General features: G+C 54.5%; 2 protein-coding genes across 5 annotated transcripts in view; both read right to left on the reverse strand.

Moving 5' to 3' along the window:
• Nucleotides 1-19,474, reverse strand: part of PNMAL1 (paraneoplastic Ma antigen family-like 1) — a 37,867-nt gene extending 18,393 nt beyond the window's left edge. For 2 of the 4 annotated variants that reach the window (XR_001146152.1, XM_012733771.1), the window contains exons 1-2: nt 8,046-8,176; nt 6,554-7,903 (exon numbers count right to left, since the gene is read on the reverse strand). Coding sequence is in view for 3 of the 4 variants with exons in the window: in XM_012733771.1 (XP_012589225.1) it covers nt 6,554-7,814 (1,261 nt within the window). In the remaining variant the exon portion in view is untranslated. Of the gene's footprint in view, nt 1-4,048; nt 6,178-6,553; nt 7,904-8,045; nt 8,177-19,116 lie in introns of those variants that run through there. The other 2 variants (XM_012733773.1, XM_012733772.1) reach the window with 2 other exon arrangements.
• PNMAL2 (paraneoplastic Ma antigen family-like 2) lies at nt 16,962-19,125 on the reverse strand. Its single transcript, XM_012733491.1, is given in 9 exon segments — nt 16,962-17,841; nt 17,843-18,053; nt 18,055-18,145; nt 18,148-18,235; nt 18,237-18,382; nt 18,385-18,541; nt 18,596-18,692; nt 18,694-18,726; nt 18,728-19,125. Coding segments are annotated over 9 exon segments (1,458 nt in total). The 5' UTR covers nt 18,883-19,125; the 3' UTR covers nt 16,962-17,361.
• Nucleotides 19,475-24,215: the final 4,741 nt, after the last annotated feature.

Genomic DNA, 24,215 nt, shown 5'->3' on the forward strand with positions numbered 1-24,215 from the left:
GTCTGCCTGTTCTGCTCCCCACTCTGTCCCTGGTGAATCCTCTCACCCTCCACATCTTTGGCCTGTACCCCAGTTCTGTATGAATAAATAAACCTTAAAAAAAAATCTAAAAATCTAACTTCCCTGTGGCTGCTGTGGTGAAGGAGCCAGCTTTCTTTGATGACACGACTAGAAGCCCACCCAGGGTCCGGCGTTATCCGGTGTGTATGTGACAAAGCTTTGCACTCTGCAAGTCTGCGGGAGTTTGAAAAGCTCAGTCTCCTTCAAAATGACCAATTCCTGGGCCCTCCCTGCAGGCCCAGTGGGTCAAAGCACAGCACTAGGAAGCTCTCCCCAGCCACCAAATCATGAGTTCCACCCCGGCCAGGCAGCTGACCCACAGGGCGCAGCAGGCCTCTCCTGACCCACCTGCTGCTCCCCTCAGCAGTCAGTCGGCCTGTTTTGCTCCCCACTCTCTCTGGTGAATCCTCTCATTCCTGCACCTCTGGTCTGTACCCCAGTTCTTATATGCATAAATAAATAAATCTTAAAAAAAGAGAGATGATCAATCACCCAAGCAGCTCTCCCTCCACAACTCTTCAACTGCATTTCACAAGCTTTTGATCTGCCTGGAATTTATCTCAATATTGGGATAGCTCCTGTTTCTCTAAACATTTCCTTTGTTGTCTCTGCACCATCTTTCTGAATAAACTTGAAACCCTACCTGCATCACAAACTGCACTCACATATTTATGTGACTGATTCTAGATTCCCTTCTCCCACTCTTCCCTCTGTGCTGAATGGTCTTTCACTATTCCAGGCTCCTCACACATCTTCTCAGAGATAACCAACCCCCTCACGCTGCTCACCTGTCTGTTCTCCCCGTTGTTGAGTTCAGATTCCCTGCTCCCCACCCTCACAACTGACAGCTCTAAGAACAGCTCGTCTTGTCCTGTCTGACAATACTTCAGTGAAGCATGCACAGAATCTTGAAAAAGCAGTGCTGGGAGAGGTATGTTTCTGTTTTGTTCTGGAACATTCTGTGAGTGCTCACATTTCTTACTGCAGTGTGAGACTCACAGGAGGAACACTGGGAACTGGCCTGGGGCATGTAAGTGTAGGATAATCATTGACCTTAGCTACACTTTCACTGTTGTTCCAGAACATTCTCACTGAGGTTGAGCCCCAGAGACTTGTCTTGAGAGTGACCAGTCTTGTAAAACCCACAATTTTCCTGTTTTTGCCATTTTGCAAGAAACAATGAGCCCAGGCTGGAATTTAAGAAAAAAAAAACAAAAACAAAAAAACATGCCTTAGCATTTTCTCTAACATAATAGACTGCTCTTGTTTACTATCTTTATTATCTACTGCTCAATCCTTGCCCCACCCCCGCTGAATGTCATAAACACCACATGGCAGAGATCTTTTTTGGTTTACTTAAGTATCAAATGCCAGATATATATATGGTATATATATTTGCAAAAAAAAAATCTGTATAAAGCTTTTTAAAAACACACATCACAGGCAAAAAATTTAAAATAGAAATAATGAAGTTGGCCTTAAAAGTGTTTGTTAATGTAATTCAAAGAGTTAGAAAGGGACAGCTTAAGGGGACCTTTGTGGGAGTGAAATGATCCTGTGTCTTGACAGAGAGGAGAGTTACATGACTGTCAGGCCCACAGAATGGTAGACAAAAATGTGGATTTTGCTGTATATAAATTTCTGAAGAATAAAAAGCAGGTTCTTAATCATAGAAAGCTGTAAATCATTTTCAGATGATTTGCCCAGCAATAGGGGGAAAAAAAGAATTAAAAAGAAAATTGATCCTTGGTGTTGGGGGGTGGTGAATGAGGTTGGCCCTTGGGGCCTCCCTGGTGGTCTATGGGTTGTCTCAGCACAATCACCTCTGTGGCCGGAGGTCAATCCCCAGCCAGGGAGTGACCCGCAGGGCTCAGCAGACCTCTCCTGTCTCCCCACTGCTCCTCTCGGCAGTGGAGTTCAGTCAATCTGCCTGTTCTGCTCCCCACTCTGCTCTGGTGAATCCTCTCACCCCCTGCACTTCTGGCCTTACCCCAGTTCTTCTATGCATAAATAAATCTTTAAACAAAACCCAGCAGGCCTGAGACCTGGCTCAGGTGTGATTTGGGGCAGCAGGCCTTCCTCCCGAGCCGGCCTGTCTTCCCTGAAGAGACTCGCTGAGCTGTCCTGTGAAGCGAAAAGATGCACTCAGTAAGCATGCAACCATCACCCCTGTTTTGTTCCAAAATAATTTCACCACCCCAAAAGGAAACCCTGGTCCCATGAGGCCACTGCTCTGATCACCCCTCCCCCAACCGCTTCTGCCTCGCTCTGCTCTCTGCCTCTGGATATTTCATACATGGAGAATCCCACACTGTGAGCTTCAGCCCCAGGGCAGCCTGTATCAGCACCTCACTGCATTTTATGGCTGCTTAACTACTTTTACTCTTAAAAATAAGACAGCAATACACATACCTAGTTAGGAATTGACAGAGCACAGGAAAACAAAATAAACCCCACAGGCGTCCCCCACCCCTGACCTGTTCCCTCACTGCCAGGGCCAAGGCTGTCAAAAAAAAATTGTCCCTGTAATCTATTTACCTGCACCTTTCTGAACCTATGTTTTCATGTACTTAAGAACAGACATCAATGTATTAAAATTATGTTTAAAATATCCAAGCAAAGGGATCACAAAAATCTTTTTTTTTAAATTTATTCATTTATGCATACAAGGACTGGGGTGTAGGGCAGAGGTGCAGCGGGGTGGGGGGTGAGGGTATCCACAGAGACAGAGTAGGGCGAGTCAACTGAAACCCACCGAGGGGCGCAGCAGGGAGACGGGGGGGTCTGCTGCGCCCTGTGGGTCACTCCCTGGCCAGAGATGGCTGGAGAGTGCCGTCTGTCACCCCTGAGCCGCAGGGAGGCCCCACAGAGCCTGGCTAATCCTCTCCCCACCCAGCTAGTCTCCTCCTAAGCACCCGCTGCAGTTACAAAATCCCTTTTCTGCTCTACTAAGTTAAATGGCCCCCAGTCAGTCCAAATTCTAGGGTTAGGAAGTTCTATCTCTGGACTTAAATTTGGCACTTTTTTAGTGACTTATGTCTGCATGCTGAGTAAGCTGGAGCACCCCGAAGCGTCACTCTCCACCGCGTGACCTGCCAGGGCTGAGCCGGCCGTGTTTGCATGTCCCCGAGTTCACTCTGGGATGGCAGATGTTTCCGCTGCCTTCTCATGTCGGGATGTAAGAGCAACTCAGAGTGGCCCGAGAGACGGGGCCCTCCCTGGTGGCGCTGGGGTTAAAGTGCTGCACGATGAAGCTAGCTACAGCTGCTTCAGCTCCACTAGCTTCAGTCGCCTCAGCGGGAGTTCAATCCCCGGCCAGGGAGCGACCCACAGGGCGCAGCAGACCTCTCCTGGCTCCCCGCTGCTCCCCTCAGCAGTGGGTTTCAATCTGCCTGTTCCGCTCCCCACTCTGTCTGCACCTCTGGCCTGTACCCCAGTTCTATATGCATAAATAAATCAATCTAAAAAAAAAAAAAAAAAAGAAAAGAAAAAGAATCTTCCAAGAGCGGGACGGGGAAACTGGTTCACCTCGAAGCCTTAACATTCCCTCATCAGGAAGGTCACGTCCACCCAGCACCCGCAGTGGCTCCCCTGGGTGAGATGGTTTCACCCTCACTGAGCCTCCAGCTTTAACTGGACGTGATCACCCCACTGAGACAGGAATCACACGCACTCTCGCGGATGGACGTGTCAGGCCTGAATTCTAAGCACCGGACAGGATGTGCAAGCAGGCTCGCGTGGGCACAGGGCCCGGAACCCTGCGCAAATGCGGTCACCTGGGCCCGGCGCTGACTGGCCTCGGTGCGGAGCACAGCGCTGCTCTGCTCTGGGCGGCTGGTTCTTCCATGCCCAGAACAGTAAAGATGAAAACACAATTCCCCGCTCCTGGTTACTTCTGAAAAGTCATCTTTTTTCTTTTTTTTTATAATAGTTTGAAAAGTCATCTTTAAGGACGACAGGTCGCTTACAGAGTGGGAGGCGCGTTGTAATTTATTTATTTATGCATATAGAACTGGGGTACAGGCCTTCTCTCTGGGTCTTGCGGCCACGGTATCCAGGGCCCGGCTAACTCCCTGTCCTCAAAGTCCAGCTTCCCTTTCAGCCCCTTCCTTCCCGGACAACCCAACCCCAGTCTGGCCCCCACGGACCCGTCCCCTCCTCAGGTGTGAGTTACCACAGCTTGCGCTCTCCAGCGACATGCACCTGACCCTCAGGCGACTGAGGACGAGAATCGGCTTCCCAGGGCAGCAGCCCTCACGGGACCCACCGAGCAGGTGCTGTGGTTTCTAACAAAGCCCACAGGTGACCCGAGCAGCGACCAGGCCGGCTCACGACCTGAGCCGAGGGCTTGGACAGAAGACACACAGTTCCAGCTGAAAGACCGCAAGCTTTGTCTCAAGGGCGGGGGACGGTCTCCCTGCAGATCTGAAAGGTGAACTAGCATTCTTAGGTAATGTGCATCACCAGTTTCCTACTGCAGAAACTTCTAGAAAACCCCAAGGTCTCTGAGAGCCCCTCAGGTAGGTGGAAGGCCACCCAGCAGGGGAGGAAAACGGACAATCCTCCCGGACCGCCCACGCTTCCCGGGGTGCCGGGCATGTGCGGTTTAATAGGGACGCCCCTTCCTCAAGGTCATCGGCCCACGCCATCTCCGCCTACAAGAGACCAGACAGACACCGAACTTCAACTTTATTCTGTCACCAGACATTTACATTGACTAACCACGGGCCACAGGTGAACATGGGGGCTCCATGGACCCGAGGCCACAGGTGAACATGGAGGCTCCATGGACCCGAGTTCGACCCAGGTGCTGGGGTACAGCGACTCTCCCCACCGATCCCCTTCGCTCCCGAGCTGCACGTGCCCGGGGAACCGTCGCCCACAGACCCAGACCAGCAGCTCCTACCTCCTCCTCCTCCTCCTCCTCGAAGCCACAGACCAGGGTGGGAGTGAACCTCCTCCAGAACCTTCTTTTCCAAGGCCCATCGCTAAGCTATCTAACAACTGTTCACGCTCTTCAACACAAACACGGCAGGAAGCGAGACCCTGAGTGCATCGAGGCGGAAGGCTCTGGGGCTGGCCTAGCTCCATCCGCACGCAGATGGCGAGCCAACGCCCCCAAAGCAGGACCACAGCAAGCGCCCTCGGGACACAGGTGGACGTGGCCTCTCTCCCACGTGGCCCCTCTCTCTCTCTCACCAGACAGCCAGATACTCATGTGTCACAGGGTTTTTTTCCCTCAGGTGACATCTTAGATGGGTCCCGCCCAGGCCGCCCCCAGAAAAGTTTGCAAACTGCTCTCTTCAGTGGCAGAAGTGAACAATTTCCAGGTCACCGTTTCCTCTCTTACTGTAGCAGGAGCGGTGCTCTTCGGCCTAGAAGATGCTGAGAGCTTACGGCAATAAATGGATTCAGCCGGAAAGCCAGGCGAGGCCAAGCGCCTCACGGCCAGGCATCGGCAACTTCCTGTTTACGCCAACAGGGAATCTAACGACCATTTTAACGCACAAAATTTTAAAACTCAGGAATGGTTTAAGGCCAAAGTGGACCTTTTTTCCCCCACCCAAAACACACTCTGAGGGCCTTACCATCCTCCATCTGGCTGAGTGGAGCTTGGGGGGAACAACGAAGCCGGTGGCCTCAAGGGCCTCAGCACAACTGACCGTGGCTGCAACACCAAGAGCAGGAGGAAGAAACCCACGGCCCAGATGCCAGGCGCTGCAGAGGCCCGCTGGCACCCTGGAGGAGTTGCAGGGAACGGGGAGGGGGCGCGTGGCTGAACATAGATGGCCACAGCAGGGACCCTGCCCATGGGGAAAGGGGAAGGTTCTAGAATTTTCCTAAACTGCCTAATGACTGGCCAACCTCTGAAGGGGAGTGGGAGAGGCGGTGAAAAAGCAGGTCTGGCAGAGAAAGCGGAGCCGCCCCGCCTCCCTGAGTTCCTCCCACCCAAGACCTCACCGTCATCTGAGCCAGAGCTGCCCAAACTGGCGGCCTAACAGCCCAAAGTCCTGCTTCATTCAGTGACAAAACTTGGCTCCCACCCCAGAACGTCTTCCTTGGTCTTCTCTCAACTCCTCAGATATGGCCGATCCCCCAGTCAATGCTTTCTGGGTGCTGCGGACAAAGGAGGACAGCTCAGGAGGGGAAGGGAGGGTGCCGTGGGCCAATTTTTTTTTTTTTTTCACTTCCTTGGATTCTCTGGGTCTCTTTCCCAATCCCGCACCCGGAAAACTTCACTTTTGGAGTCACCCACCCTGCAGACAATGTAGCCCCAGAAATTCGTCAGGACGCGTGCCACAGCCAGGGGAGTAGGTCTGCTTCCTTGCCCATCCACGCACAGGCCCCCCAGGGTCAGCCCTAGGGGCTGCCAGGAGGGAGGTCAGGACCTTACCACTGTGGGGTCTTCCGCACTGACCTCTGGGTCTGCCACCCCCAGCACCACCCCTCACCCCTGAGGACACAACCCAAATGACTTGGTTGTCACTCTCACCTCTGGAGGTCTGAGGCAAACCTTCTGGCTTCGCCGTGCGACCCTGGGACAGCAAAGGTGTCGACTCCGGGCGCGGAGGGCCGCGCCAGGCCTCAGGGACTGAGCCGTCCCTTCTTGAACTGTGACCTTTCTTTGCAGCCGCTGGCTGCTTCTTGGTGCCTTCCGAGTCGACCGGGACATGAGAGACAGGGCACAAGCTCGAGACAGGGCTCTTCTTCCTCAATGAGACAGGGCTCCTGGCCGCCGGCCAGCCCGTGGCCTTTTTCTTCGGGGGGCCCTCCTGAGCGCCATCTTGGTCTGACTCACGGGCAACTCTGGGGGGCTCAGCTTCTGACTGGGCATCCTGCCCTGGGGGGCTGGGAGCCTTCCGGGCACTTTTCGCCACCGGTTTCTTTGGTGCCAAAGACTCTTGCTTCAAGGAGGGCTTTCTGTGGCTCCTGGTACATTTGGGGGTCTCCACACCCTCAGCATCACCAGCCTGGGGGTCCTCCAGGGAGGCCGAGCTGCTAGAATACTCATCTTCAGATTTCCTCCAGGGTACTGCTTCCTGCTTGGGGCTGTTTTTCGGCTGCTTTCTGTTGGGCCCAGTCTTGGTGCTGGCTTTGCTACCCAAAGGTTTGGTGCGGTCACCCTCAGCTTCCAGGTCATCCCAGCTGTGGGGATCCTTCAGGGCGGAGCCCACCTCTGCAGAAGGCCCTGGCTCCTTCTTGACCTTTACCCCTGCTGTGTCAGCAGGGGCCGTTGGCACCTGGGCCCTAGCTTCCTCCAGGCTGTGAACCTCAGCTTCCATGTTTAATATCATTTGCATCACTGCCCCCAGGAACACCCCCAAAGCTTCTGCCCAGTTCTCTAGGCGCTGGCTAGAGGGTGGTGGGGGTTGCTTGAGCTGCAGTAGGCGAACCACATCCTCCCAGGTGCGCCCCTCAGCATCCAGGAACTCATCGAGATTTCTCAAAAACTCGGCATCCTGGGTGGGGTCTCTGCAGACTACTCTCCAGACACCCCCCCTTCCTGGGAATTCCCGGGGTATGGTGCTCAGATTCACCCCCTCTCCAACCTCAATGAGGGCAGCTTTAGCATTCTGTTGTCTCACAAAGATCTTGTTGAGCACCAGATATGGGCCGAAAGGGGAGAGGACCCCATTCAAGGTCTCCTCAATTTCCTGATGGCCACAGTCCACCGGGATGCCCGTGACGAGCAGGGACCTGCGGATGTCCACTTCCATCCCCCGGCACCAGTCCTCCAAAAGGCTCATCGACATGTTCGCGGGGGCCAGGCGCCTCAAAACCCACGTGCACAGAAGAGTCTTCGAAGTGGATCAGGGTCTACAGCGCTCCCCAAGTTTTAATCCTGCAAGGTAAAGGGAGAAAAGGTCAGATTCCCCGGGAAGCGGCAGGTGGCTGGACCCCGGCCGCCCGCTCCTCCGCCGGCCTCGCCTCGCGTCCTCCCGCCTCGCGTCCTCCCGAGCCGCCCCAGCCGCCCCGCCGCTCACACGTGTCCGACAACCGGCTCCGGGGAGGAGGCGGCGCGGCCCGGCCAAGGAGAGGCGGTCGGGACGTGGCCGCTCGCTAGGCCAGTGTGGGCTCCGGCCACCCCGCGCGGCCGCCCAGCCGGGACGGGGCCGGGACCGGGAACCCGGGGGCGCCTCGCCGAGGCCCGGGCGGGTCACGCGGCGTCTCGCCTCGATTCCAGCAGCTGCGCGGAGCCCAGACGGCGACGCAGCGCGTCTGCGCGCTCGCTCCCGCGCCGCGGTCTCCATGGCAACCGACCGCTGCGGGCGCGCGCTAGGGGGGCGGGGTCCCCAGGGGGAGACCAGGTCCGAGCTGGTGCGCAGCTGCGCCCGGGGCGAGGGGCCCGCGTGCTGCTCCGTGGTCCTTCAGGCCCAGGCTTTTCTGCCCAGTGTGCGCCTTAGGAACAGAGATGCAATGGGCGGACGCGCAGACTTCTGTGGCTGCTGACTCCAGACGTCGGGGGCTGGGGAAGAAAGCGCTGGCTTCCCCCAAGAGCGCCAACCCCTGACCCCCTTAAAAGCCGCAGTCGTGAGCCCTCTCAATCAGCCACAATCCCCAGGTTCCAGAGTTGTCCGGAAGCTTCTAGAAATTTCTGGCTTGTTCCACTCCCCTTTCCCACCTCCAGGTGGGGAAGATTAGTGGTCTCATTTTTCCTGTTGGTCCTCAGCTTGCTGCCCACGGGCAACAATTTTGTTAATAGCTGATTGAACAGCTATTAACAAAATTTTGTTAATAGCTGATTGAGTTTGCAGGTTTCTGCCAGGTCCTCCTGAAACACCTTGCAATGCCCCTCCACGTGGGCAAACTTAGACGAGTAATGTGAACTCTTGGAGTTTCGATTTCCAATAAAATTACCAATAAAAATCTTCCTGATATAGTCGTTTGGAAGATTTGGGAAGCTCACACAGAACAGTGTACTAAAGTGCAACTTTGCACTGGGTGTTTCACCAGGACCTGCAGTTTGGATTCCATCTGGGAACTGGCCTTAGGCGGCCTTAGCAAGATCAAACAACTGAATCCCTGAACTTGGCATGGTAAATATTTGTGCCATGGCCCAAATTCCTGTCATGTATCACACAAAAAAAGGGGTATGACTCAGCTAGCTGAGTCTGAACACACAAAGACAGTCACACAACAATATAGATGAATCTTGAGACTATAATGTTGCACAAAAGAAAGCAGACACACAAGAGCAAATAGGAGGGAGAAGCCCTTATTTTTCTATAGAGACTGTTTGGTGGAGAACAGATGTGGGCAAGCCGCAGGGTGTGAATCAGAAGTTTGGTTGGGGCCATACTGAGTTCGAGATAGGATGCCGAGGGCTCCTAGGCCCACCCTGGGGTTCAGCACTTTGTACAGCCACAGACATCAGACAGGCTACTATAATCACAGTTATAGTACCTGCCACAAAAGGATGGACAGTAAAATTAGCAGAGGAAAAAGGGCGGAGAGGAGAGACCAGGGGCATGTGTCTAGGTGTTCGGTCCCAAGCAGATGCTGGGACAGCAGTCAACTCTCCCAGCACCAATGTGACAACCGGGAGGCTCACCTGCACCTTAGTGACAGGCAAATTCTACCCCACCGGGGTCTTCTCAGTCTAGTCAAGGGATCAAAACAACATCGGGGCCTCCCTGGTGGCTGAGGGGTTAAGTCTCAGCGCTATCACCACCACAGACTGAGATCTATTCCATCCCTGGCCAGGGAGTGACCCACAGGGCGCAGCAGACCTCGCCTGTCTCCCCGCTGCTCCCCTCAGCAGTGGATTTGGGTCACTCTGCCTGTTCTACTCCCCACTCTGTCTCTGGTGAATCCTCTCACCCCACACACACCTCCAGCCTATGCCCCAGTTCTTATATGCAAATATACATACATATACATACATACATATGTGTACATATATATGAGAGAAGTATTTGTTTATTTGTAATATCAAATATTTGTTTATTTGTAATACCAAGGTATTTATAACTAGAATTCTAAGCATACGGTTCTCTGTGTAGAGTGCAAGAGCTGATGTGAGTTCATGAAGTCAGCTCCCTGCCCGCTCCCACCAAGGAGCCTGCTCACCAGTGCATCTAAAAATAGTTTTGAAGCACCCTTGATAGGAGATGTCATAAGATTTCCACCACAACCCAGGGTGCTTTGGTTTCCATGACAACACTCCTGCACGATGGTTCCTATGACAACACAGCCTATTGCCCACCCTTTCCAGACACCTCTGTACTTCAGATTTAGGGTCACCTTTCCACCCTCTCCTCTTCCACCTTGGGCTTCTTATTCTGTCTTCCTGTTATTTCGAAAGAGAACACAGGGGGTCTGCAAATACCAAATGCAAAGAAAGGGGGAGACTGGCTTCCCACCCAAACTCCCCACCCAAGTAAGTTGTGACAACCCACCAGGCCGCTCTCTGATTCAACTGGCTTGTTCTCTTTGATTTTTGCTGTAAGAACAACATTTTGCTCCAGATTTTCTCCAGCTCGACTTTCTAAAGCACCCCTCTCTGTTCTTCCCCAGTTTCAAGCTTTCACACCTCTCTTAACCTCGGGATTGCCCACCCTCAGCATGTGGTGTGACCCCACTATGCTTCCCCATGTCAGAGGATTATTTGCAAACACAAACACTATTTTATTTTTATTTATTTATTTATTCATACAGAATTGGGGTACAGGCCAGAGATGCGGAGGGTGAGAAGCTTCACCAGAGACAGAGTGGGGAGCAGAACAGGCAGATGGACGAAGTCCACTGCTGAGGGGAGCAGCGGGCGGGTCAGGAGAGGTCTGCCACACCATGTGGTCACCTCCAGGGCAGGCGGGAATCGAACTCATGCAGAAGTGACTTTAGCTTCTTAGTGCTGTGCTTTAACCCGCTGCGCCACCAGGAAGGGCCACAAACACTATTTTAAAGCAGTGGGGGCCTCCCTGGGGGCCCAGGGGTGAAGTCTCAGCGCTATCACCCCTATGGCCTGAGTTTGCTCCCTGGCCAGGGAGCGACCCCCAGGGCGCAGCAGACCTCTCCTGTCTCCCCCCTGCTCCCCTCAGCAGTGAACTTCAGTGGACCTGCCTGTTCTGCTCCCCACTCTGTCTCTGGTAAGTCTTCTCATACCCAACCCCACCTTTGGCCTGTACCCAGCTCTTTTATGCATAAATAAATAAATAAATCTTAGCAAAAAATAAAAGGCATTTACAGAAAATTGGCTTTTCCCCCAGTGGGTGAGGGAAATTCACTGACTCACCACCAAGCAAAATTCTCTTCCATGCCTGTAAACAAGAAGCATTCCCACGGAGTTGCTGTTCATAAGTCACAGGCAAGAGTTCAAGGGCTCGGAGACTCCCTAGAATCTGGAAACGTGGGAAGGTGTGCCAGACACGCCCTCGTTTGCCAGCAGACACCCGCCATCATTCTGGTATATTTCAAGGGCTTTTCTACAAAAACAGCAGAATACCCGGATCCACGTCACACCGCAGTATGTTTTCTGCAACTTTATATTCTGTTCTCTGTGCCCACTGGACGCTGGAACAACATGGGTTGGAAGGGTGGGGAACCACTTATACACTGGGAGATCACTTCTGAGCCCGGAGGGATCACGGAAGATGACGTACAGGCGTGAGCCCTTCCGAGCCAGGCCAGTAGCTGAGGGAGGAAAGGCAGAGTGACACCCAGGAACAAATGCTCAGTAGCCATCAGGCCAGCGGGTTCCGAGGAGCCCAGGCTGCTTTTGCCCTATACAGCATAGGTGCTGTGACGGGTGCTGAAACTGAAGCAGAGCAGGAGGCCACAATTCCACACAGAAACATGTCCAGAGAAATGAAAAAGCAAAACGTCAGACAGGAGGGACGGTGTATTTCTGTGAGTGACAGGGAGGATGCCTGCCCCTCCCGCCTCCCCTTCACTTCCTCCTCCTCCCTCTCTGGTGCCCCTGAAACCCAAGACCCACCCTCCCCTTCTTTCTCCTCAGCCTACTCAATGTGAAGACAAGAGGGACATCGTCATGATCCACTTCCACTCATTGAATAGGAAATACAGAACCTGTGTTCACCGACTTTTGTTTGTTTATGCACACAAGAACTGGGGTACAGGCCAGAGATGCAGGGGGTGAGAGCATTCACCAGAGACAGAGTGGGAAGCAGAACAGGCAGATGGATGAGGGGAGCAGAGGGTAAGTCAGGAGAGGTCTGCTGCACCCTGTGGGTCACTCCCTGGCTGGGCATCAAACTCAACTCTGCAGTGGCTGCGGTCAGCTTCATTACTGCTGGGACTTGACCCCTTGCGCCACCAGAGAGGCCCCTGTTCGCTGACATTTATCCCTAGGTCCTCTGGCTAGCAGCAGGCTGAGTAGCTTAGTTTTGGGGGACCCAAAAGTATACTCAGATGTCTAACTATGTGGGGTTTGGCACCCCTAAATCTCCTGTGGTCTGAGGGTGAAGTGTGTGTCTCTCTCCTGGATCAGTCACAGTAAAATGTGGTCAGTGATGTGTGGCCGGAAGCCTTTGCGTCGATGGCTGGTCCCCTGTGGTGGCTATGAGGATTGGTTCTGATTTTTTGCTATTTACATGCAGCGGAGAGTTGTTGGGGGGGGGGGGGTCATTGTCCTGTACATGTCTGCACCTGATGGGATTCCTGAACTTGTTTGAAATGATACTGATGCTTTTTAAAACCATGGCGTCCAGCTTACACATTTTCAGTGCATAGAACAGTCATTTAAGACAGCCTCTGGCTTCAATCCGTCAGATCTGGCAACTCACCCCTTCCTGAGACCATTCCCAGCTCTTTCTCCCCCTCTCTCTGGAAATAACTGACAAAATTTCAGGATTAGGCGGAGGGAGAAGAGATGTGTTCTCCTCGCAGCTAGAGCCGGTCTCAGGTTACAGCCACAGCTGCTGGCCAGAGTTTCCTCCCCATGAAAAACCAGCAGCTGTCTCCGCTCTGCAGCCAGGGAGCTGCGTTCCAGAGGGCAGACGTGGCCAGGAAACTGGGAGGCCCAGGGTTCTTTTTCTTTGTTTCATTTGTTTTTCCTAAAAAACAGTCACTCAGCAAAATAATCCATAGAGTCGTAACACTGCGTGAATCTAGACTTCAAAAACAGGCGAAGCTACCGTGTTGCGAGACACCTGAGTTAGTAATAAACATACTCACTTAAGAAAAGCAAAGAAGCACTGGTCACAAAGCAGGCTCTTCTCCATCCTGCCATGAGCTGGACAGGAGGGGAGTTTGATCATTTCTGAATGGGTGATGGTAACACGGAGTTTGCAACAGAATTAATTTTTAAAGATTTATTTATTTATGCATACAAGAACTGGGGTGCAGGCCAGAGGTGCGAGGATTCACCAGAGTGGACAGCAGACAGAACAGGCGGAACAGGCGGACTGAGTAAACTACGCTGCTGAGGAGAGCAGTGGGGAGACAGGAGAGATCTGCTGCGCCATGTGGGTCAGCTCCAACTCCTAGCTGCAGTGGCTGCTGATAGCTTCATAGTGCTGTGCTTTGACCCATTGTGGCACCAGGGAGGGCCCAGAATTAACTGTTAAACTGTATGTGTTTGGGGCACATTTTTGTATGAGCATTGTATATTCCCCCATTTAAGAAAATTTGTTTTAATGGTCACACATTTGGGGAACTGCAGTGAAATAAATGTTATATTGATTTTCTAGAATGTTCCGTGGGTGAGAATTTGAGCCCAGTGATACCAGCACATATTTTTTAAAGATGCACAGAACAGTTGGGTGGAGCTTCTCTTGTTTATGTCCAAAGGTTGATCAGATTTCTTCCTGGAACTGGAGAGTGTTGTGGAAGTCTGGAATAGTCTTAACTAGGGACTAATTCCTGCTCCTTGTCTGAAACCCTTCACCAAAGGAAAAGGAAAGTGTGTTGTCATCTTTGAACTCTAAGTGTATGTTTACGTTTGACAAAAGTTAAAAATACCTACTTAAAATTGGCAAGATGGTGGAAGAATGACTGGAAAACCAAATTTCATCCACAGAGTGAAGAGCTCTCCCCTGGCCATTGGTGAAGGTGAGTATGTTCTCCCGTGGGCCTGGAAGGTGTCACGTGGCAGGAACAAAGCTCATCTATGTTTAATAAGCCCGCAATGCAAACAAGATTTGGAGGACACTGGGATGGAGGAAGCATCCCTGCAAGGATGCTCCAAGGACTGGGCATGGCTTTTATTCCAACTGCAATAAGGTTTATGCAGACACAGGCTGCCCTCAGGGCCACCCACACACACCAGGAGGGCTGCAAGCCTGGAGGTGGAAGGGAAAGTGAATCCCTGCGCTTTTTCTTTCCTGGCTCAAGTGGGCTTTCCAGCCACACTCCACTGAGCTGACTCACTTGTCATTGTCACAGGCACTTCCCCAGTGCCACTTACACAGACATTCTGCATCGGGCTATCAGCTCTGCAAATCAAACCATGTGAGTGAGCTCTCAACTAGCAGCTGCAAAGGCATGCGCAGACTCCCGGCAGGGGTGGGGAGGAAGGGAAGAGGCGCCCTCAGCAAGGCACTGTGGGGACAGGATGGTACAGCTTCTCAACCCCACATTCCTCTTCCCAGCACCGGGGGTGGGGGGCGGGGTGGGCAGACAAAAGCATCACCTTCAAGAATCATCCTCCCCACGGGGTTTCTTGTGACATTATTTGTAATTGCTGAGAAATGGAAGTAGCCTGGGCCTCCCCAGTGGCGCAAGGAGTTAAGTCTCAGCACTATGGCCCTATCTGCAGCCACTGCAGCACATCCTGGCCAGGGAGTGACCCACAGAGCACAGCAGACCTCTCCTGTCTCCCCGCTGCTCCCCTCAGCAGTGGATTTCAATCCATCTGCCTGTTCTGCTCCCCACTCTGTCTCTGGTGAATCCTTTTACCCCCCACACTTCTGGGGGTACCCCTATACTTGAACCAGCGGTCCCAGAGCGCCCCCTGGAAGGAAGTGCGGGCGCCCCTCAGCGCAGTCCCACAGAGAGGTTTAACCCGCAGTCTCCGAGCGCCTTCTGGTGGGTGAACGGATCTCGGCCATTGCGGGAATTGACTCCTTGGTTACCTCGACGTAGAGGGGCGGAGACTTGTGGGCAGCCTTTCAGGAATCCAGGGGAGAGGAACGAGTGTCCCTTTCTGTCCCCGGACCTCGATTTCGAATGTGGGCGCTTCCACGATCTCGTTACAATCCCGGGAGTCGCGGGGGCGCCCTGATCTCAGCCAACATCGGCTGCATTATGGGGACACGCTCTCTGCTTTATTGGCACCCAGGACCCCCACCCCAGTTCCAGCGATCTCTGCACGACATTTCAAATCTGAATGACATTCTAAGTCGCTCACTAGCGCCAGCGGTTTAGACTTCTAGGACTTTCCTCAGTGGGCGCAACGCACTAAAAACCTTCGCTCTTTTCCAAGTCCACGATCAGTCGTGGAATACGCACGCGCTCTGAGGCCCGGCGGGCAGCCCCGTAGCCACCTGTGCTGGAACCGAGGTGGGAGTGGGGACCCTAGAGTTTGGGGGCAGGGCAGGGCCTTGTCAAGGCAAAGGTTGGGGAAGGCAGGCAGGGCGCAGGACTCCATGTGAGTCTGGGGCTGGGCGCCAAGCACAGTGCTGGGCGGAGTGGGCGCTGGGGGGTGGGACGAATGGGGCAGCTGGCTGAATCTCAGGGCAGGGAAGGGCGCCTCTAAGGAGCTGGAAAGGACAGGGGCAGGCTGGGCCTGGGGGGTACCAGGAGAGGGGCTAAGGAATGGGGCAGAGGCAGTGCCCAGGAAGTGGGTTCCGGGCCACAATTAGGGGAGAGGGCTGGGACCCCAAAAGTTAGTTAATTGGACCAGGAACAACGTGGGTCTGATGGCAGGGCTCTGGGAGGATGTGGGACTGAGCATGTCAAGAGGTGGGGGGGGACGGCTGAGGTTGAAGCTGGGGGAGGCTTTGAGGGGGGAGAGGGGCAGCAGAAGCTAAGGCCTGGTGGAGAACAGGCAGGAGATGAGGCCCAGGAGGGGGGCTCCTGGGGGCTCAAGAGGTTGCAGTGACACTGAGACCTGGGACTGGGAGACTAGGAGCCACGGACCTGCGCTGGGGGCCACCCCGAGGCAATTAAGGATGCTGGGTGTAGGGCAGGGGTAAAGCAAGCCCAGAGTGCTTTAGAATGCGGATCTGCTTCTGCACGTGACCACCCAGGGTGGGTTAGGACCACCAGTGGGGCTGAGAGGGGTCTCCAGGCTGGCCACCTCTGGTGGCGGGGAAGGCAGACACAGGTACCCACAGTACGGAACAAGAGGACTTGGGGGGCGTCCAGTGGAGATGAACATTTGGGGAAAGCATGGGGCTCCACAGAGTGCCAAAGCCCACGTCAACTCGGACACCCCCCGACAGAGGCACTTGCACTGGGCAGTGGGCGCAGCGGATACAGGGGTGTGGCCTGCGGGCTGAGGCCTGGGCTTCCACCTCTCCACAGGGGCCCGGCAGCTCCTACACTGGCCTTGCCCAGACCCTCAGGTGGGGCCTCAGGGTCCCGCCCCACCAGGGGACCATTAAATCTGTTCAGAGGGTGAACCTGGGACCCTCATCCTCTTAGGCAGCAGGGATCCATCAACCCCTAGGGACGGTTGGGCTGACAATGGGGAAGTGAGGACTACCCGAGGGGCGTTGCCCTCTGCGCCCACAGAAACCACAAATCTGGAGGTGCACTGCCAGCATTGAAAATGTTAGCAAGTAATTCCAGTTTGGGGGAAACACGGTGCAGAGAGAGTGACAAATTTAGCCTGTGGACCTTGGCTTTGAGGAACTGGTTCTTTGGTACTCGAGGCAGCCCGGCAGCAACCGCGGTGGACAGGGCTCCCCCAGGACTTCCCCGACTTCCCCCTCCCCCCTCACTCTCCTGCTCCCAGTCTGCGGTGGCCACTGCCCCCCCCTTCCCCAGGAGCAGCCCAGCCCCCCTCAAGTTTCCCTTTCTGGCATTATCTCCCCCAGGGAGGCTGGAAGAGCCTCTCTGATGCCCAGCCCCCATCACCTCCTGGCTGTCACCCACAGATGGGTGGGCAAGGCTGTCCCGGGCAGAGGCGGGTCTGAAACCTTCGGAACCAGAAAAACTAGCTGGCTCTGCAGGGCTAAGGAGGGGTGGGGGCACCCTGCGCCAAGCCGCCTGGTCTGACCCCCCCCCACCCCGACACCAACACTGGGCCCCCCCAGGGTTCCTTTTGTGTTTTCTTCCCTCATGGTTGCAAGTCCTTCCGTGTGCAGCGCAGCGGGGAGTCGCCTCTACCCGAGGGAGCAGGGAGCCGGCGGGAGGTTGCGGCTGAGCTCTGCCGCCTCGTGGGCTCGGGTTCCCCTAGCGACACTTGGGGGGCCGCCTCCTGCTGCGCCGAGCCCTTTTTCTGGCTTTCCGCGGCGGGTTCCCGGCTTTCCTCTCGCGAGTGCGCCGGTCCCCGAGGCCACGACCTCCCGCTCGGGTTTCTCGAGTGGCGCCGGCCTGACCAGGGGCCCTGGAGGAGGTGCGCGCCCGCGTGGCCCGCGGCTCCCAGGACGCCGGTCCCGGGACTCGCCGCGCTCCCCGAGTCCTCAGACGCCTCTTCGGATTCTCCCGGAGGCGCCTCGAGCCCTTCCCTGACTCCAAGTTCTCCAGCGCAGCGAGGGGCGCCAAGACCTCCCCCAGGTTGCCTCCCGAGTATCCCCGCTGCGGGGCGTTTTCCTTCTCCTCAGCCAATACACCTGCCACGTCCAGGGCGACCAGGAGCGCCACGAGCCCCTTCCCTTCTTCCCCCAGGAGACCCCGGCCGCGTCCTTGTCGTCCACCCAGCCCCGGAGGCAGGCTCCAGCTCAGCCAAGGTAGAAAGACACTCCAGAAGGTTCCCGACGTCCTTGGCCTTCAGGACCACAGCTTCCACCTCCCCGACCTGCCTTGTCCACCTTCACGCGTGAGCGGAGAAGTCCAAGGACATGAGCCCGGGAAGGACATCCTTGCTGTCGTTTTTGTCTCTCCAGCCCAGAGACTTAATCACAGAAGCTATTTTTAACATCTCACCGGCAGATGGGGGCAGAGGAGTCCGTACAAGCCGCAAAGGCCACAAACTCAGGGGTGTCCATCTCTTTTTCTAGGCTCCCGTTTTCCTGCCCTCGCTCTCTGAAGCGTCGCTGTCTGTGGGCTCCCTCACTGCAAGCAGGGTCACTAATTCTGGGAGGCTGCTCTGTTCTTCTTCATTCAGGCTGTTCCTCTTTCTCGGCTTTGTCCCTCACCGTCACCAGGGCCAAGAACTCGCGGGGACCTTCGCCGGCACCCGCCTCCCGCTGGAAGACCCACTTCTCAAGCTCCCTGACGAAGGCCTGCAGCATGGCGTCCAGCGTGCTCTGCTCTCCTCCCAGCCCAAGTCCTCCCGGTCCACCTCCTGGATCAAGATGCCCAGGCTCCCCTTGAAGAGTCCTGGACTCCTGCCAACCTGTTGCCTCCAGCCCAGTTTCTGCCACCCTACGGCCCTCCTGGCCACCTGCTGCAATGCCTGGGCCTGGGTCTCCTAAGCTGGTGAGGTGGGCGTGTCCCCGGGGGTCCGGACCTCAGGGCAGTTCACCAGCAGCAAGCACTGCCCCAACACCCTGGAGTCCTCTGCGCACTTTCGGCACAGAACCCTCCAGACGCCATCCTCCCTCAGGATCTCCCTGGGGATCAATGTCCTCCACAAACTACACCAGGGCGGCCTGGGCCATCCCGTGGCTCAAGTGCTGGTGTTCCGCGAGACAGCAAAACCCGCTGCAGGAAGGCTTGGATGGCCCCGGGCTCCAGGCCCTCGGGGATCCCAGTAACCAACGTGTCCACCTCCAGCCCCCTGCACCAGTCCCGCAGAAGGCTCAAGGCCATGGTCCACCGCTGGAGCCCCTAATAGATCGTTGGGCACAGGGAACCCCCAGGCGGACATAGGTTGTCCGGTGGGTTCCAAAGCCCCAGGGACAGCAGCACACGTCTTAGCGTTCAGGTTCTGGTGAATGTGGCCCGGCTGGCACTTAGGGGCTCCTGAAGCTTCGGGCCGGCGGACGCAGCGGCCTTTGACGAGACCCTCTCACTTGGACTGGCCTACAGTCCGCAGCGGGTTACCTGTCTGCTCGCAGGTCAGGCCTAGGGATACCGCCCACCTGGCCGCTCTGGTCCCGTCCCGGACCGAAGTCTGAGGCACGCAGCTCCCGTGCCAGGTGCAGAGAGGCCGGCCGGCCGGAGTCCGGAGTCCGGAGGTAGGGGCAACCGCTTTCGGGGGTTCAGGCGCCCAGAGCGGCGAGCAGGCTGTTGCCGGAATCTCAGCAGTTGGGTTGCAAAGCTTAGACCCTCGCGGCGCCTGCGCACGCGGCCGGTCCCGCCTCCCCGCCCGGCCCGGTATCCATGGCAACAGTGGCGGTGTCGGGAGGTCTGTGACTCCAGCTCCGGGATCCGCCCTTAAAGGACCCACTTCCAGAAGTTCACAGGGGGAGTGGGGGGGGAGGGAGTGGCACCAGGGAAAGTCGCACTCATTCGCCCACGGCCTTGGAAGCGAAGTTGGTGCAAGGGGAATGATCTGTCCAGATCATACCATGACTTGTAAGCGTTTATTACATAAGCAAATTACTCTCCATCACAGACAATGAACTGACATTTATGGACTGTCTTTTACTGGCTAAAACTCTTTCCTGTTTAGATTCTAAGATGGCCCGTTTGGTGATTTGATGAATCGATACGTGCCCCGCACCCACTCCTCTATAAGACAAAGGAGGGCAGGGGCAATGTCGGCCTGGGTTCTGTGGAGGGACGGCAGCCGGTGGATGTGCTGAGCACAGTTGGCACTCAAAACGTTGAATGAATGCTGGAGGGTACAGAAGAAAAGGCGGCCCCGAAAATAATTCCGGAGCCCTCCAGGGTGGTGCAACGGGTAAAGCGCAGCACGACGAAGCTGGCCGCAGACACTGCAGCACTCCGTCCATCCCGGCCAGGGTAGTCCACCCACTGGGCGCGGGCGCGGGCGCGGCAGACCGCTTGTCTCACCCGCTGCTCCCCTCAGCAGTGTACTTTGTCCTTCTGCCTGTTCTGCTGCCCATTTTGTCTCTGGTGAATCCTCACCGCCCAAAAAGTAAATTTTGTATTCATCTACCTGGTCAGGTCCAGGAAGCCTTGCAGTGACATAACAGAAAGATAAGCAAGACCCGAAAGACTTCACAGACTTCACGCTTCTCTCGCCTGCGCTCTCTCTCCTTTTTTAATGGAGGAAGATGCTTTGCAAGGTTTCCATGGCAACAGAGCATGGTGCAAACCACCCTGCTTACTGGCCCCCTCCTCACCCTGCCCGCATGCCCTAGCTCTGGCCTCAAGGCTCTTCTCTTTTCCTTGTCAGATCTCCAAACTAGATCTCTCTAGCTCTTCCAGAAGTCAACCTCTCCAGAACAGCTTTATCCAGTAGACACAAAGGGGTCCCCTGAATGCAGCCACAGGGGTGAAGTGAAATTGCTTGTGGTCAAGCACAGAGGTGAAATGGATTCTAAAAGGAGATGACATTTATTCCAGCATGAGCAAGGTGCCATCATCCCCACGATGCCGATATAAAATGCTTATTAATGGGATGCGGTAAGTCTCCTTTACACGAGTCCTTAGGAGCTGACCCTCATCAGTGGCTCGGTGACCACAAAATGGCCACTGGGAATTTTTTCTGAGGAATTCACGAGGGGATGTGTGTATACAGACATGTCAGCACACGTGTAGTCATCCCTGTGTTATTTATAACCCCACAAGACTGGGAATATCCCCCCAAATCCAAACATAAAAAAAAATAATGGCAGGTTAACTTTTTTCTGTTGTGTGGAAGACCACCGGTGAGCTGCCGGCAAAAAAGAAGATTCCTATGCAGCGGGTCCTCAACAGACATGCGTCTTTCCCTAACGTGGTTTCCTTAAGTTCAGGTGGGAAAAACTGTACAAGGGCCGTTCCCGCCCACACCCACGGTGAAGGGCTGGTTGTGTTCCAGGTTTTTCCGCTGTGGTGCAAGTTTCCCAGAACCCATCCCGTGAGGGCCCGGGAGGTGGCGCTAGAGAGTCGGGAAGGAAGCCCCAGGGCTACAGGGATAAAATTTCACTTGCAGGGGCCAGTGGGACGGGCGGGACGGGGTGATGCACTGGACTGCAGGTTATGAAGGGGACACCCCGCGCGACACCTGGCACCTACAGATCCAGGGCCAATGTCTCCCCTGAAAGTATGTTTCAGGAGCTTCTGATGGGGAGGGGTAGAAGGGTGTGGCATGGCAGAAACTCAGGGCAAACCAAGGCACAGGGACAGGCCTCGAATTCTGAGTCCTGTAGCAGGAGTTCCAAGGGGACCACTCCGACGGGGTACCAGGAGCCCCAAAATGCCCCACTAGCCCTATTTGGAGGCATGACCTCCCTCAGCCTCTCTGGAGAGTATGCAGCCCTAGTACCCTGTTGAAAGTGATCGTGAGGTTCCCATGGAAACAGCTGGACGTTGACCCTATAAATGTTTGCCCCAATTCTCCCTCCTTTTCTGTGTTTGAGAAACCAGATAACAGCAAACCTGCTTGTTAAGTGGAAATATAAGTATGATGGAAGCAGCGGTTCTCATGGTGCACGGACATTTCAGAGGGGTCATGAACTCAAACCCATTTTCATGATAATACTAAAATACTTTTGGCCTTCTTCACTCTCGTTTCTCTTGGGCGTCAGTGGAATTTTCCAGCCGCTGCATGATGTGCAACAAGGCAACTGACTGAATGCAGAGAAGATTCAGTCATCTTTGTTGAATCAGAAATAAGAGGGATTTGCAAACAACATAAAATAGTTCTAGTGTCTTTAGAAATTTGTTTTTGAAAGAGAAATATCTCTCTTTAAGGAAAGTAATCTTATTTCCATGAACATGTAACATGTTATTGCAATTTTTAAGAGTCCATAAATAAATATGCTTTTCATTTCTCTGTGATATCTTAAGTGGCAAATATCCATAGGCAAAACCCACCTAAACAAAACCCTGGGGCCTCCCTGGTGGCTCAAGGGGATTAAGCTATCACCAGTCACTGCAGCAGGAGTTTGATCCCCGGCCAGGGAGCTGACCCACAGGGCACAGCAGACCTCTCCTGTCTCCCCATTGCTCCCCTCAGCAGCATATTCCAGTCAGTCAGCCTGTTCTGCTCTCCACTCTGTCTCTGGTGAATCTTCGCAAACCACCCTCCCCCCAACCTCTGGCCTGCACCTGTTTGTGTATGCATAAATAAAAATAAATCTCTTTAAAAAAATACTCTTGCAGGTTCTTGATTGCTTTCAATAAGTTAAGAACTTCTGAAACAAAATATCTGGAGAGCTGTTATGTTAGAAAACATGACTCATGTGCCCTGAGGCCACCAAATAAGAAAATGATGACTTTGAGAGAGGAGGGTGTTTTTCTCTGGCGGGTCGTAGTTGAATCTGGGAATGAAACAGTGTCTGGACTCAGGGAGCCATATCGGAGGAGTATGCTCCGTGCAAATGCACCGAACTCTCCTGTGCCTGCATCACGGTGCTGCACTTGCCTTTCAGCTAGACCCAGTCTTACTCCTGCTGTCTTCATGTTCCAGGAGCCTCAGGCCTGGCATTGCCTGAGTCAGGTCCACCTTGCTCCGCTTTGGCCCAAGTCAGCTGACTTCAGTCTACACCTCTATAGGATATCTTCAGGGCCTCCCTGACACGGGTTAAAGTCTCAGCTATATCAAGCTATCACCAGCCGCTGCGGCCTGAGTTTGATCCCTGGCACATGGTGCAGCAAGACCTCTCCCAACTCCATCACTGCGCCCCTCAGCAGTGTATTTCATTCCATCTACCTGTTCTGCTCCCAACTTTGTCTCTGATGAATCCTCTGGCCTGTACCCCAATTCTGCGTGCATAAATTAAAAAGATTTTTTAAGTGAATCACTATGACCAACCTGCGTGCAAAAGGGTGCAGATCCCAGAGGAGCCCACACAGTGTCAGGCCGCATCAGGGTGGCATCCTGGGAGCTTCCCCGCGGAGCAGATAAGGGGGTAATAAACGAAATCGTGGCGCCACCTGGTGGGGAAGGTGACAAACAGCACAGTCAGCAACATGGGAATTTCTAACAGTTTTGATGCCATGGCTCCACAGCCCCAGAAAATCAAACTGCAAAGCTGGGGGACAAGTCGTTGCCTGAGGGTTCTCATCCATGCACTCGGACTTGCAAAACAGAACTCAGGATCAGGGAACAACAACGGTGTTTATTCACAAAGGGGTGATTGGGGAAAAGGAGAGATTTTCTAAGACCACAGTGGCCAGCTGGCCCACCCCAGACTGTCCACGGTTCCCAGTACCCCAGACCAAAGGCTGCTCATGCTAGCTGATGCTGTCCCCACAATGGGACCGGAGCTGGTGGCACATCAGTAAGGGATGGACCAGGATCCAGGCTGCAGGGGCTGCAGGAGGTGATCCCAGACAGTGCTGCTGGTAAGAAATCAGCCCAAGACTTAGTGGTTGAAAACAACAGAAAGCATTTATTATCTCCCTACAGGGTGCAAGGGTCAAGGGTCAGAGGTGAGGGGCAGGTCCGTGAGGGTGAGGGCGGTCAGGACTGGGGCTCTTGGGAGGGTGGCTGGGTCTGGGATCCTCTCCAAGTTTTCTCAGTCCACGTGTCTCCTACTGAAGACTCGTTGTCCCCATGAGGGCGCCCCCCAAGGCAACGCAGGGTACCCAGGCAGGACCCCAGAGAGCGAGAGCCAGCCTATGGCTGTGCCACCATCTTTATGCGTAACCTGGGGAACACGATGCTTCATCTCCCCTGCCTTCTACTCCTGAGGAGCCAGCCAGTAGGGTTGGTCTGCATCTTAGAGGGTGGTTAAAGCACAGGCAAGAACCTGTGAGCATGTTTTAGGTACTATTTATGTCCAGTTTATAGAAGATTTAGTGGAAGCACAGAGACATCAAGTGACTTGCCCAGCGTCACACAGCATGGGATTCGCTTGCCAAGCGGCCTGGCTCCAGAATCCAGGTTCTGTGGCATCTCTGCCAGGAGTCACGCGGAGCAGTTTCTCTGAGGACTGTGAGGAATGGCTGCATGGAGGTCTACAAACTGGGGGGAGGAGTGGTGGAGGAGGGACGGAGGCTCCAAACTCCGCAAATAAGTTTGAGTTCTCTAGATGTGACTTTTAAGCTAACCAAGGAAATTTAGACCCAGTTCTTAAAAATGC

This window comes from Condylura cristata, unplaced genomic scaffold (assembly GCF_000260355.1).
Source record: "Condylura cristata isolate star-nosed mole 26May11 unplaced genomic scaffold, ConCri1.0 scaffold00041, whole genome shotgun sequence".
NCBI lineage: Eukaryota > Metazoa > Chordata > Mammalia > Eulipotyphla > Talpidae > Condylura > Condylura cristata.